Source organism: Clarias gariepinus, chromosome 4 (genome assembly GCF_024256425.1).
Source record: "Clarias gariepinus isolate MV-2021 ecotype Netherlands chromosome 4, CGAR_prim_01v2, whole genome shotgun sequence".
Lineage (NCBI taxonomy): Eukaryota > Metazoa > Chordata > Actinopteri > Siluriformes > Clariidae > Clarias > Clarias gariepinus.
In genome coordinates, this window is record NC_071103.1 from 17,621,570 (window position 1) to 17,634,109 (window position 12,540).

Genomic DNA, 12,540 nt, shown 5'->3' on the forward strand with positions numbered 1-12,540 from the left:
GAACACGTCAGTAGTTACACAGTTAGTGGTAGAAGTCAGTGAGCTGTGTCTGGGCAAAGAGGTGTAAGTATGCAAGCTGGAGTGTGAGAGTGTGACAAATAATTGTTGTTGGGTCTGGTAATGTGTTGCTTGCAGATTGGATGATTGTCTAATATCTACTTTTTAAATATTTACTTATGATAGGGTAATACGTTAAGATAATACTACCCGATCAATGAATGAAGCACGAGGCAGGGAAAATGTCATGAAGCAGAAGCAGATGGATATAAGAGTGTCAGCATGTATATAAAAATCCCAATGAATTTTCAATGCTTTCATTGGCATAATGACAGCGGTTTGCATACTAAATGTTATTCTTATGCCGCAGCGACTGACTGAAGTTTTGGAGTTGCCCATCTGTCCATCTATCCCGGGTTTTCAAAAATGAGGATTGAATTTTGTAGGGTTTATATGGAATAAGCTTTGTAAACAGTATTTAAATATTAGTGTATTTGTTCATTATCAGACATAATGTTAAAACCTTCTAAGAATATTGTCGAAAGTCCCTCTTTGTCCTCTCAAGGTATGCTGTGGTATCTGAAATTAAGACATTAGCAGCAGCAGCTCAGTTAAGTCCTGTAAGTTGTGAGGTGGGGCCTCCATGGATCAGATCTTTTGCCAAACTTGATCTGCTGCATGGTTTAGGCAGGAGGTACGTGTTAAAGTAACCTCCACATAAATGCCAAAACTTAAGATTTCCCAGCAGAACATCACACTGCTTCTAATGGCTTGCCTTCTTCCTATAATAGATCCTTTTCCCCATGTAAGTGGTGCACACACACACACACACATGTGCCATCTACTCGATGAAGAAGAGAAAGTATTATTCATCACACCAGGCCACTTCTTTCAATTGCTTCATGGTCTAGTTTAGATGCTTTCTGTGATGACACGGGTCAGCACTCTAATCTGCAGTCACACAGCCCCATACACAGAAAGCTGTGATACACTTTGTTTTCAGATTTTTTCCCCATTTTTTTCCTTTATTAGTTTTATTATTTTCCTAAATATTTAAAATATTTGTTCAGGTGAGAACTGATGTGCTCCTACATTGTAAAGTCACAGCGACAGCATTGGCTGTAATTGGACACACTCTCATTGCATCTGTACTTCTGCTCCAACTATATCTACATGATCTACTATCCTTCATTTTCCACTTATTTACACTATCCAAAGTTCACACAGAATATTATTACCCAGAGTCCAGTTCAGGCAGCTTTGTGTCTCCACTGCTTAGTTAAATCTATGACTGAAATACAGTGGGAAATTCTCATTCAACTACCAACGAATATTTAAACTAGTGTTTATCCAAACGTGTCCAAACTATATGTGCACTACAGTAAGATCAAATTACAATGACAGCTGTGAGGATGACTGTATGTTCTGATCGTGTTTTGATAGCATATGCTTTCGTGACTCTTCTTTGGCATGTGCCTTTTTCTCCTTTATGTCATGTTTTAGTTATTTGCCTGTTGAAAGCTTTGAGGACTGCCCACTGCTCACTGTGTGCTTTTTAGTTTGGTTTGTAAGAGCTTTAATACTCTAATGGACTCTTAGTTTCCAGGAAACCTTTGATAGATGACCACATTTAGAGAAAAGAGGTTGAACTTGCCCCTAGCACACATTTCTTTGCTATTACTCATTGCTTTTAATTTGTATAACATTGACTTGACGTATATCTTATCAATCTACTTGAGAAAAGCATTTTTTGGGGGGGGTTTGGGGATTACTGCCACTTCTTAAATATTTTCATCCAGGAACCCCTTTCACAATCTACTTGTTTAAAAAGAAACAGATTACTCTTTGAGATTCACATGTGCACCACACCTAACCTTTACCTAACATCCAGCATTTAATAATATTATATGTTATTTTCACACATGCTGAGATTCTGCTTCCCTGGGATTTGACAGCTGTAGTCCAGGCTCCATAGATCATAGAGTCAGTTTTATTGTTTGCCGGTAAGTGCTTTGTGTACTCTTTCAACTGGGAACATAATGGTGCAACTCTCATAAAATGCACCGAGTAATATTGTTAGGCTCACTTTCCTTCCTTCTTTCTTTCTTTCTTTCTTTCTTTCTTTCATTAAAAGCATGAATTAATTAATATCCAGTCCGACTATAATTGATAATCTAAGAGCAGTTTAGACGTCTATGAATAATTAATGTAGACATCATTTTTATACTCTTTAAATTTTAAGCACTTCTTTTTTCCTCAGAATTTTGGGCTCAATGGGTTCTTAGTGATTAGAGCTTAAAGTGCATGATGACCTCAAAAATGAGTCAAAGAGTGACACTGATATGATATCAGCCTTTTAATAATTTGCTTACTATAGCATATATAGCTTCTGGGGATTTCAACAGAAAATCACTGTGTCAGTGTAATTTAAAACCATTGTATGAACATAATCTATCTTGCTCTCTCACTCTCTGAGTGTACTTAAAAATACATGGGACTACAAACCAACTTTCTGTTCATTGAAAAATCCTCTGTTTTGTCTCAGCATATATAACCTTGAAGGTATAAGCTTGTGGGTCTGGTATGTTGCACAATTCTGAATGTGAAAGGATTGTCCTAGTTGGGAATCACACTCTCTTGTTTATGCAGCTTTAATAATAAAGACTAGATTAAAGACTATGCAGACCTGGACATCTTTACTTTGCCACTATGCATTAAGCATCTCTATGTAAATAGAGCAGGAGGATAATGTAAAACACATAACTAGCTAACTCATCAGAAGTGCTTTTTTATCTTTGACTGATGTGTTACATTTTGGTGTAGACACATATGCATGCAGGCACACAAACCACAAATTCCTATCTAATAGTGTTAAGATGACATTTTGCTCTTGCTGTATGCTTAGGTAATCTCATTAGTCTATTGAACAGCCAGTCAGTGCTAGGAAATTGGGCCTAATGGGTACCATCTATATTTAGACGGGTGATGGAAACAAGTAAACGCTTACGACATTATGTCTGACGTGTATACAGATTTGGGGGTCGCAAAAATTGCAGGTGTTTAATAACCTGTATTCTCTATTTCTTGCCTTTTTTTATAGTGGTGTTTGTTTGCTGTATTCCGGATATCTTTCGACAGCTAATGGTGAACTTCCGTAAAGCAGACCTTCCTCACGAGCAGTTTGTCTTTATCTACATTGATGTCTTTGGACGCACCGTTTCATCACAACCCGCTCGGCCCTGGGCCAGAGGAGACGCTGACGATGAACTTGCAAAAGAAGCATACCAGGTAAGCTTGTGGAGCGCCCTTAAGTGGAGAGATACAATATGCCTGCAGAGTGTCCTAACTTATTTTTGAGTACAGGGGACATAGAGGTGGAATCAATAGACTTGGACAAGAGAACAAAAGTCAACAAGGACAGCGGAGCAAACAGATTCAGCATCAGACGCATCTCTTTAATCTGGCATACTAACTCATCCCATAACCTCATACTCCAGTACACCTATCCTGAATGGCAACTACGCTAATTCTCTCCATCTGTTCTGTATTTTTCTACCCATCTCGAGGCATCGGGAGATTGTGCCATCTTTAGTAAACAAAGGCCAACCCTGCGAGGTTTCTGATGCATCCAGAGAAGGACCAGCTCCAACTGGATTCTGCTTTATAATGGTTGGAGCTTTATATGCTGCTCCTGTGCTTCTGCCCATCTGCCCTTTGCATCTACTCACTCCCTGTGCTGAACTGGACTTTATGTTAATTTAAATAACTTCTGTTATATTGAACCTTCACCTGCACAACACATATGACATGATGGGTTATTTCTATCTGTTATCACCCAAATGAGGATGGGTTCCCTGATTGGTTCCTTTCAAGGTTTCTTCCTATTGCCATCTCAGGGAGTTTTTCTTTGCCACCGTCGCCGTCACCCTTGGCTTGCTCATCAGGGACATTTCATTCATCATTCATTCATCTCATTATTATCTAGACACATTTTTCTCACACATACACACTTCCAAATATTTTCTTTTCTAAATTTTTTTTTCATTTTTGTGAAGCTGCTTTGAGACAATGACGATTGTTAAAAGCGCTATATAAATAAAATTGAATTTAATTGAATTGAATTCAACATTATTTTCAACATTGTTTTGTGCAGAACATTTTCCCTCAGCTGTGTCATTTTTCCATGGTTAATGAGTGGATGATGAAAAAGACTAATGATGTTTCTGCTGAATTTGGGATCTGTTTGAAGTTACATGGTCAAATTGGTTTTTTGAGTTTTTTCATCTTGCCTTGTGCTTCCTCTGATGCTTCGCCCCTGACATTACATGTCTGATCGGTGCAGGTTTCTTTTTCCACAAGAGGCACAGTAAACACTTAACTTTCTATATTGTATAAACCCTTGCCGCCTTTCTAGCCTGCATATTTGGAGCATAGCTCATGTACCCTTAGTCACTATTATACAATTATTTTAAATGTCACAGTTGGCTGCTCATGCTGTAAGTTCCCAGTCTATGTGAGGTCCAAGAAAAGGTTGTGTGCTAACATCAGCAGTTAATTCTGCTTGGATTCTGCTTAAGCACTCTGTTTTGATAGTGGAGGAGTGGCAGAATGGTACAGGAGACTCCCTGATATTTTCTTTTTGTGATGTAGGTTTATTTTACGGTTATTAATCAACTCTTGTATCTCCCACACTAGACATTTTGTTAGATTAATATTCTTTGCCTTCCTCCTCCCATACTTCTGTAGTGTGTTTGTTCACATTTCAGCTGAATCCTTGGTGCCCAAAGATGTATTAATGATAAAAACTTTGATTTGACGTTCTGTGACCGCCTTCGTGATAATCACAGGCATGATGAAACAGTCATTAGTGTTTTATTCAGGACCTGTACTGTTTTTTTTCAGAGTGTAAAAATCCTGACATACAGAGAACCACAGAATCCAGAGTATAAAGACTTTGTCGCTGATCTGAAAGCAAATGCTAAGAAGATGTTCAACTTCACACTGGAGGATTCTCTGGTAGGTTACATCAGACATGACAGAATTTGAGCTTTTATCTGCATTGTTTCTTGGTTTTGTACAGGCTCTCCAGTTTTCCCCTACCTCCAAAAAAAAGGACAGTAAGTAGATTGGCTATGTTAGATATGTGTGACTGTGTGTACATGCTGCCTTGTGATTTGCCCCATCACAGGTTTATTTGCTGCCTCATGCTCAGTGTTCTCAGGATAAAGTCTGGATCCTGACCATGATTGAGAGCTAAATGAAAAAGCATGAGTGAGACTTAAAGTAACCCAGCATGATTCATCATCCAGACAAATATAGGAATGGTTGTGACCTTTTCAATGACTTATAACACTATTTATCATGTGTGCCATGCATGTGTCTAAGTTGAAATTTCTTTTTTTTCTTAGATGGTAAGAACATGCAGAACACAGAGATATGCATATTTACATATGAAGGGTTTGACTTCAAAATTAAAATCTATTTTGGCAGTTTTAGATTTTTTTCCCCCTAAAGAAATCCAGGGTGTTCCCCGCCTCATGTGATAAGTCTCCTGGGATAGGCTCAAGGCTCCCAGCGACCCTGTATACCCTGTATAGACGATGAGTGAGTGAGTGAGTGAGTGGATGAGTGAGTGAGTGGGTGTCAATGAGTCACATGGGTGGTAAAAAGCACAAATGCCAAAATATTGTGTTAGAAATTGTTGGGGTGCGAAACACTATAATTCTACCTCATACAGTTTTGGAACAATTGATATATCACCATCTAATTGTTTTGTGGAAATGCAAATCTGCAGTTTTGTAACAAAAACAACAAATGCTTTGTTTGTATAACTTGCATTATACTGGCATCAAATTGGAACAAGGAAAAACGTGTTGAATATTGTTGCACACAAGTCTTTTTTAATTAAATCATGTTTTGAGAATCATGAGAAGCAACGGAAAAAATACCAACAGTTAAATGTACAATGCATTATCCTCCTCCTCTAGCAATTTCAGTTTTAATTCATTAGTTGTGCAAAGCACTTTATCAGAGAAGTCCATGACTGCTGGGGAAACTGCAATGACAATCAACAGATCGTAAATGTCCTTTTTCTAGGCTTCAACATTTTCTACCTGGTAGTTTTGCTTCATGTGACAGAAAGAAGTGATGCAGTTGGCTCATCATGGATGCATTGCATTTCTCTGTGTAATGAGGTCATTCACTGTCACATTTTGTAAGTTCTTGTAAATGTATACGTTCAAAGCTTTTAAAGGAAGCATCTTCAGCAAATTTCAATTTGAAGGTTTTTTTTTAATGGTCAAACTTGTGTGCCTGAGGAAAAAGATTTGCCAGAAAAAATAAAGAAAAAGAAAATAAAATCAGTAAAACTATTCATATGTATAAATAAGTATAGATAAATATTCCGAGAAATGTCACTCCTCATGCCATCTGTACTTCTTGGCATAAGACTGCTAACAACTCTGTTTAGCCATTAGCTTTAGCTGTCAATGGGAATGCTAATGCTTTGCGTATGTGTGTCAGTGACTCTGACACAGGGAGCAAAAAAGTCTTAGACACACACTTTTTTGGACTGCGGGGATGAGAAAGTTTTCCATGAGCTTATGTTTTAATTGGATGTGAAATTGATTGAGGTCACTGCTGACATTTGGTTCATTTAACTAAAGTAATATACCTCCCATAGATAAAAACAACTTTTAATTATGAGTGAACATGAACAGCAACTCTCAGATGTCATATACCTGGCCCCTGAACAAAAATATGTCTTTGTGACAGCTTCCTGTTAGTTTGTGTTGGCTGCTGTGTCAGTATTCATTTGAAGCGCATGTATTTGTATTCGGTGCCTTGCTCCCGCAGCAGACTCGTGCACTGCATTTGATGCCTCCACCTCATCCATCATTCTTGCAGACAGGTTAGTATTACAGGCCATTCACTGCTCACACAGGCAGCACTGTTTATTCAACTACCTTACAGCAACTAGTAAGTTACTCTTACTGCAACTCTTCTGCTACTCGGGCTATTGTTGCTATAGTCGTTTTTTTTTTATTACTGTAATTAATATAATAATTAATCGCAGGGATAAAAAGATTTGGGCTTTGATAGGCTAAAGATTTGTATCTGAAAATTGAAAACACATAAAAATAATATAAAAATGTACAGCGTCTACCAAGAATTGTATCCTTGACATGTGTCCAGGTTTTCCATGTTTGTCTGAATAAATTGTTATTTGGAGCTACCTATGGGTACAAAATACAGGACAAAGTTAATGCAAAAAGATTCATTTAAAACATTTCCTCATGAATGGTAATTTTATGGACAAATTTAACATAAACCTGTAACGAAGGTAGCGTTTGCAGAAATCTGCACCCAATTAAAGACGAAATTATCTTGTTTGTCATTTTTTAATAATGAAAATGTTCATGCTTTGTAAAATAATTGCTTAATAGTGCACTTACAGAGTTGGTTTCAAATTAGTTATTCACTGTACATTCGCACTTCCAGTGCCAAGAGGATTTAGATGCAGTCTGTGAAAAGGTTTTTAATTCACACTGTACGAACAAATCTTCACATGTAGCAAGGGTTAGTTTCAGTTTGCCTCCTCTGAAAGTTTCTTTAAGATTTGAACCTTCCATGGTGAGAAAAACAACACAGAAACAAGCTTACAAATTATTACATGGCTCTTATGACTGATTCGAGGACAACCCAGCCAGCTTTCTTTGAAACTAGTTGAGTTTTTCCTATGTGCTTATTTCAAACTGATCACCTCATGATCATGACTTTACATGTGCAGCCCATCAACAGTCCTTCCTGTAACATGCTTGTCCTCTGGCTATTCTCATTACCCTAAATGGTGGTGGCTATAGCGCTTATTTATTCAGTTTTAGAACCACATAGGTTAACCATGTAAACTTCTGTTCTACTTGATTTTGTTCCTGACCGCAAGAGTTTCTTTCAGAGTGCAGTAGAGACTGCATAGCAAAGTCAGCACATCCAGATAATGTACCTCACCAGACAACAACAGGCAGCACTGATAACGAGTGCTGATACTCATCATTATTTAAGATAGGAATTGCTTAAATCCTGATGCTGTAGTCTCCTACGGATGAGAAGTTCTTTACCCAATAAACCTCTTAATGGTGTCACCTAAAGTACACCGAGTTCCAGACAGTGACCTGCCAGCTGATTGTGCACAAATTCTAATTCAAATTTTAATTGTCACATACACAGTCATACACATTTATATGAAGTGAAATGCTTATACGACTGCTGTTGACCTCAATATTACAAAAAATAAGAGAATTAAAAAAACTTTTCAATTTACAATTTCTTTATGGTTTGCAAATTACAGTAGGTCCTAATGTATCCTTTTAATCGGTATAATTTCTATATACTGTACGAAAGGGTTACATTTATTACATTTTAAGTAAAAATAGTTAATTATAATACTATAGTATGCTTTATATTTAGATCTTTCCTATGGATGAGACACACTTATGAATTTGTTTTCCAGATGAACATTATACCTGGAGGCTTCTATGATGGCCTAATGCTGTATGCTCATGCCCTGAATGAGAGTTTAGCAGACAGTCAGGGCCGACTGTCAAGAGAAGGTGTGACCAAAAGGATGTGGAATCGAACATATTATGGTGAGCTACTTGAATATAACTGCTTGATGGATGATGTTGAAAACTGTTTGACAGCACACGGTCATTTTTACCCTTTTTTTAAGAATTAGCTTAGTTTTGCCTGGATAGTAAATACTGTCTTTACACACCGGGTTGCTGGTGCAAAATGTTATTTTGGGGTGCAAACAAAATTAAAATTAAACCTTTAATAATCGCTTCTTAATAGCCGTAAGAAGTGCTGGAAAAGCACAGAGTCTCTTGACTGCTGCTTAATTAGAAGATCAGGTTGATCTGGTCCAAGCTCTTTAACTTTTTTTATTTCTTTGTCCGATCGCCTTGTGAAGGGGTATTTTCTCTCATATTTAGCTGCCTTCCATGTCAATCACTATTCAGTACATTAACAAACAGTCTACTAACCTTAATAAGACTTGTTGAGAATGATCCAATCACATGAGCGCAAATATTTAAAAACAATATTGATTTGCTAAGAACAAAAGTGGGAGGGTTCGCGGCGCACAATGCTGCACTCTATGGATGATTTGAAAAAATCCATTTAGAGCAAATCACAATCACATGCTTTTCAAAAGCTTACGTGCCTAATAATAGTTTTGTATGTAAAGAAATGCTGTAAACTAAGAATGCTTTCATACATATAAATATTTCTTATATATTTGGTATGACTACAGTTTGGCTTCAAACCAGCAGCATCAATTCTTACATTTGCATAAAGTTAGGGATTTTATAGGATCAAATTCAGGAGTATAATTAAGCAGGTTTTAATAATCATTAATTTCTTACAAAGATTGAAATACCGAATTTGACCCTTTGTCAGATTCTACCAAATCCTTACGCTTACCCATTTGCTCTGCTTCACTTCAAATCAACTTAATCAACTTTAGGGACAACATGTTCAATTATCCCTCCCACTTCCAGGCACCATTGTACTGAGATCTTGTAACTTTATCCTGGGATGTTCCCAGTCTGAAGTGGTCAGGACCTACTACAGTGGTCCAAGGCCAAAAAAAACAACAAAAAAAACTGGAGAACCGTCAACAGGGTCATGGGCGACCAAAGCTCACAGATGGACACGGGGAGTGAAAACCCTTGTAATCTGATCCAATAGAGGAGCTTTTGAAGCTCCAACTGCTGAAAAGGTTAATGCAGTTCCCCTGGAAAGGTGCCAGAACACACAGGGCATCACTGTTTTGGTGGCTAAAGAGTTGACTTACTCAATATTAGGCAGGTGGTGGCGTGATGTTTTGGCTGATTGCTGTACAGTATGTAGGGTTTGGTATTTTAGAGGTTAAATGTGCTGGTGTGGGCATTAATTTTAGTGGCTCTTATTCTGATATTTTAATGCATATTTATGGATTCCAGGTTTATACATGCTTTATATTTTACTTTTCGCTAGCAAAATTTCACTAGCTGTAAAATTTAAATCATTAGCTTTCATATTGAGAATCACATTGGGATCTTAGACATAGTACTACTTTCCTGTTCGCCTACCTAAATATAGCTCTTGAGCAAATTGTATGACATATATAAGAACTGTCAGATATCAAAGCTCTTTTACTAGTGCCCACTCTCACTCCCTCCTGTTGGCTTTCTTCCCTCTTCCGTTGTCACTGTCAGGTGCTTATAGGCTGTAAAACACCACTCACAGTCCAGCTTCTTTTTAAATGGATTTCTTCTTTGATTGATTCTGTTTTGTGTTCCAACGAGTGCTTTCTCCACAGAGCTGAATGAATTATTTTGTGGTCATTGGCTATTTTGCACCTGCGCCACGCTGAGAGCTTCACCAGCCTTTTGATCAATGGCATCACCCACACAAACCTGCTTTGTGTCATTTGCGGTTTATTATTTGTATCTTTAAGAGGTTTTGCCCAATCTGCGTAGAGTTTGCATGCTCTCCTCGTGTTAAGGGTTTACCTCGTGCGCTGGGTCTCCTGAGATAGGCTCCGGATATATCCTCAAAACATATCCTCATTCTAGTTCACCAGATCTAAGCCTAAAGACTAAGACCATGAGCTTGGTTGAAGTTAGGTCAGCGTGTCAAGAAAACACAGAGGTCCTGAAAGATATAGTCTTGAAAGTAAATGCTGTACACCTAAGTGCATGTTTTTGTTCGTATAAAATCTACTTCAATTCACTCTATTTTAATATTAACACTGTGTCTCTTTGATTGAAGGGTGTTTCAGACTCTAGGCCGTATAGCCTGTTTAGCTTCTAATCTTTTTTAGTAAAGAGATCCATGATTCATTCATTATTAACGCGTCATGCTTGAATGTCTTTACTGGCACTGACTCTAATCAGTTCAATCGGTGTGTCACAGCCTTCACACCGTCTCCTTGAAACATTGCATTCTGTCTGCTTCCCTACTTATCTCTGTCCATGCATCTGTTCCTCCCTCCCTGTCTTCCCAACATTAATCACTATGTCAGACTCTACTCTTATTTCTTCATGCTATGTTGTCGTTGTCTTTGTGTCTTTGTGAATCTTGCTCTCGATGTGCTTGATAAGAGAAAACATTTGACTGAAGCCAGAAAGTTGCAGAGTCACAGTCATTGCCCTTTATTAACTCTACATATATCATATATGCTGCTACTATTCTGTTTGCATTCCTGTCACATGGACACTTCTACAGTCATAATTATATGTACAAGGAGCGTTCAAGTCAAACCAGGACTTTTGTTTGTGCAGAATATCTGAACATTATTCCTCCCAAGAAAAGACACAATACAACATCGCTAAAGACATCGCGCTGTATTGTTTCTTGCCTCTTTTTGGCAAACGACACATCATGCTTATCTGTCCTTTAATCCCCTTTTCCCTTGTTGCAAAAGTCAAGCCAAGTAATTTAGATAACAGTAATCAGATTCATATATCACCATCAGAGCAATGTATCTGTGTTTGGCAGAATTAGGGACATGGTTTCTATTCGAACATGTTCTCATTAAACACAGAAGGGAAATTACACATTGTGTGTGCTATATACAGAAGAGATGGAATAGATAACTTTATTGCTGCTTATTGTTTCTTTTTGTTATCTGTGCTTTCAGTGAGTCTCAGTAATTCACCAGATAACCACAAAGGTCACAGCACAGAGAAGCAAAGCTTTTAAAGGGATTGTGAAATACAAACCATGATTTATTTTTCTTTTCCACAAAACTTATTTACATATGCAGTGGGATAATATTCATGCACAAAAAAAATCCATGTTCCAGGTGATAACAGTATAAAACGTTTTCGGACAAGAAATGTTTTGGCAAACATTTCATTTAATGTATGCATATCAAAAATACACTCATCCCAGTGTTTCACTAGTGCTTGGATGCCATCAATGTAGAAAGTTTTCTCAGTACGTCAGATCCATTTTCAGTTTAAAGTACTGTCTGAAACGCTGGCCTCCCAGGAACTAAATTGTGACAATAACTCATGCAAGTTCCTGTAGTCTGCAAGTGGTGCGGTAGCCAGGTTAAGGTTGTGCATTGTCTTGCAAAAACATTTGACTAAAGCCAGAATTTGGCTTTTTTTTTTCATTAAAGTAAAGGGCCATTAAAGGAGTTCTGTGAAGGAGGCCAGTGCTTTAGCAGTGATCATGACATGAAGCAGGCAGTCTGATCATGGCACTGGTGTACTGAGAAAACTTATTCACTAGTAAAACCACTGGGAAGTGTTTTGCCCTTAATAGAGAAATAAAGGGAGTTCTGTAATTTTGCACAATTAAAAGTTCTGGTTTAACTTGAATCAGATAACTGTATTATCCTGAAGAGTAATTAGGTATTAGGTTTTTTGTGGATAAACCAAATTGAATTCTTCTATTCAAGAAAACATGGCAACACTAGAGATATGAACTTCATGCAAATAATTGATGTAATCAAGTCGATCAGGACTATTACTGAATAACTTTTATATTCTC

The 12,540-nt window shown here is 37.6% G+C and overlaps 1 protein-coding gene across 2 annotated transcripts in view; it reads left to right on the forward strand.

The window, feature by feature from the left end:
- Positions 1 to 12,540, forward strand: part of npr1b (natriuretic peptide receptor 1b) — a 43,786-nt gene that overhangs the window by 8,617 nt on the left and 22,629 nt on the right. For both annotated transcript variants that reach the window (XM_053495014.1, XM_053495013.1), the window contains exons 4-6: positions 3,098 to 3,285; positions 4,900 to 5,013; positions 8,507 to 8,642. In XM_053495014.1, the coding sequence (XP_053350989.1) occupies positions 3,098 to 3,285; positions 4,900 to 5,013; positions 8,507 to 8,642 (438 nt within the window). The remainder of the gene's footprint in view (positions 1 to 3,097; positions 3,286 to 4,899; positions 5,014 to 8,506; positions 8,643 to 12,540) is intronic.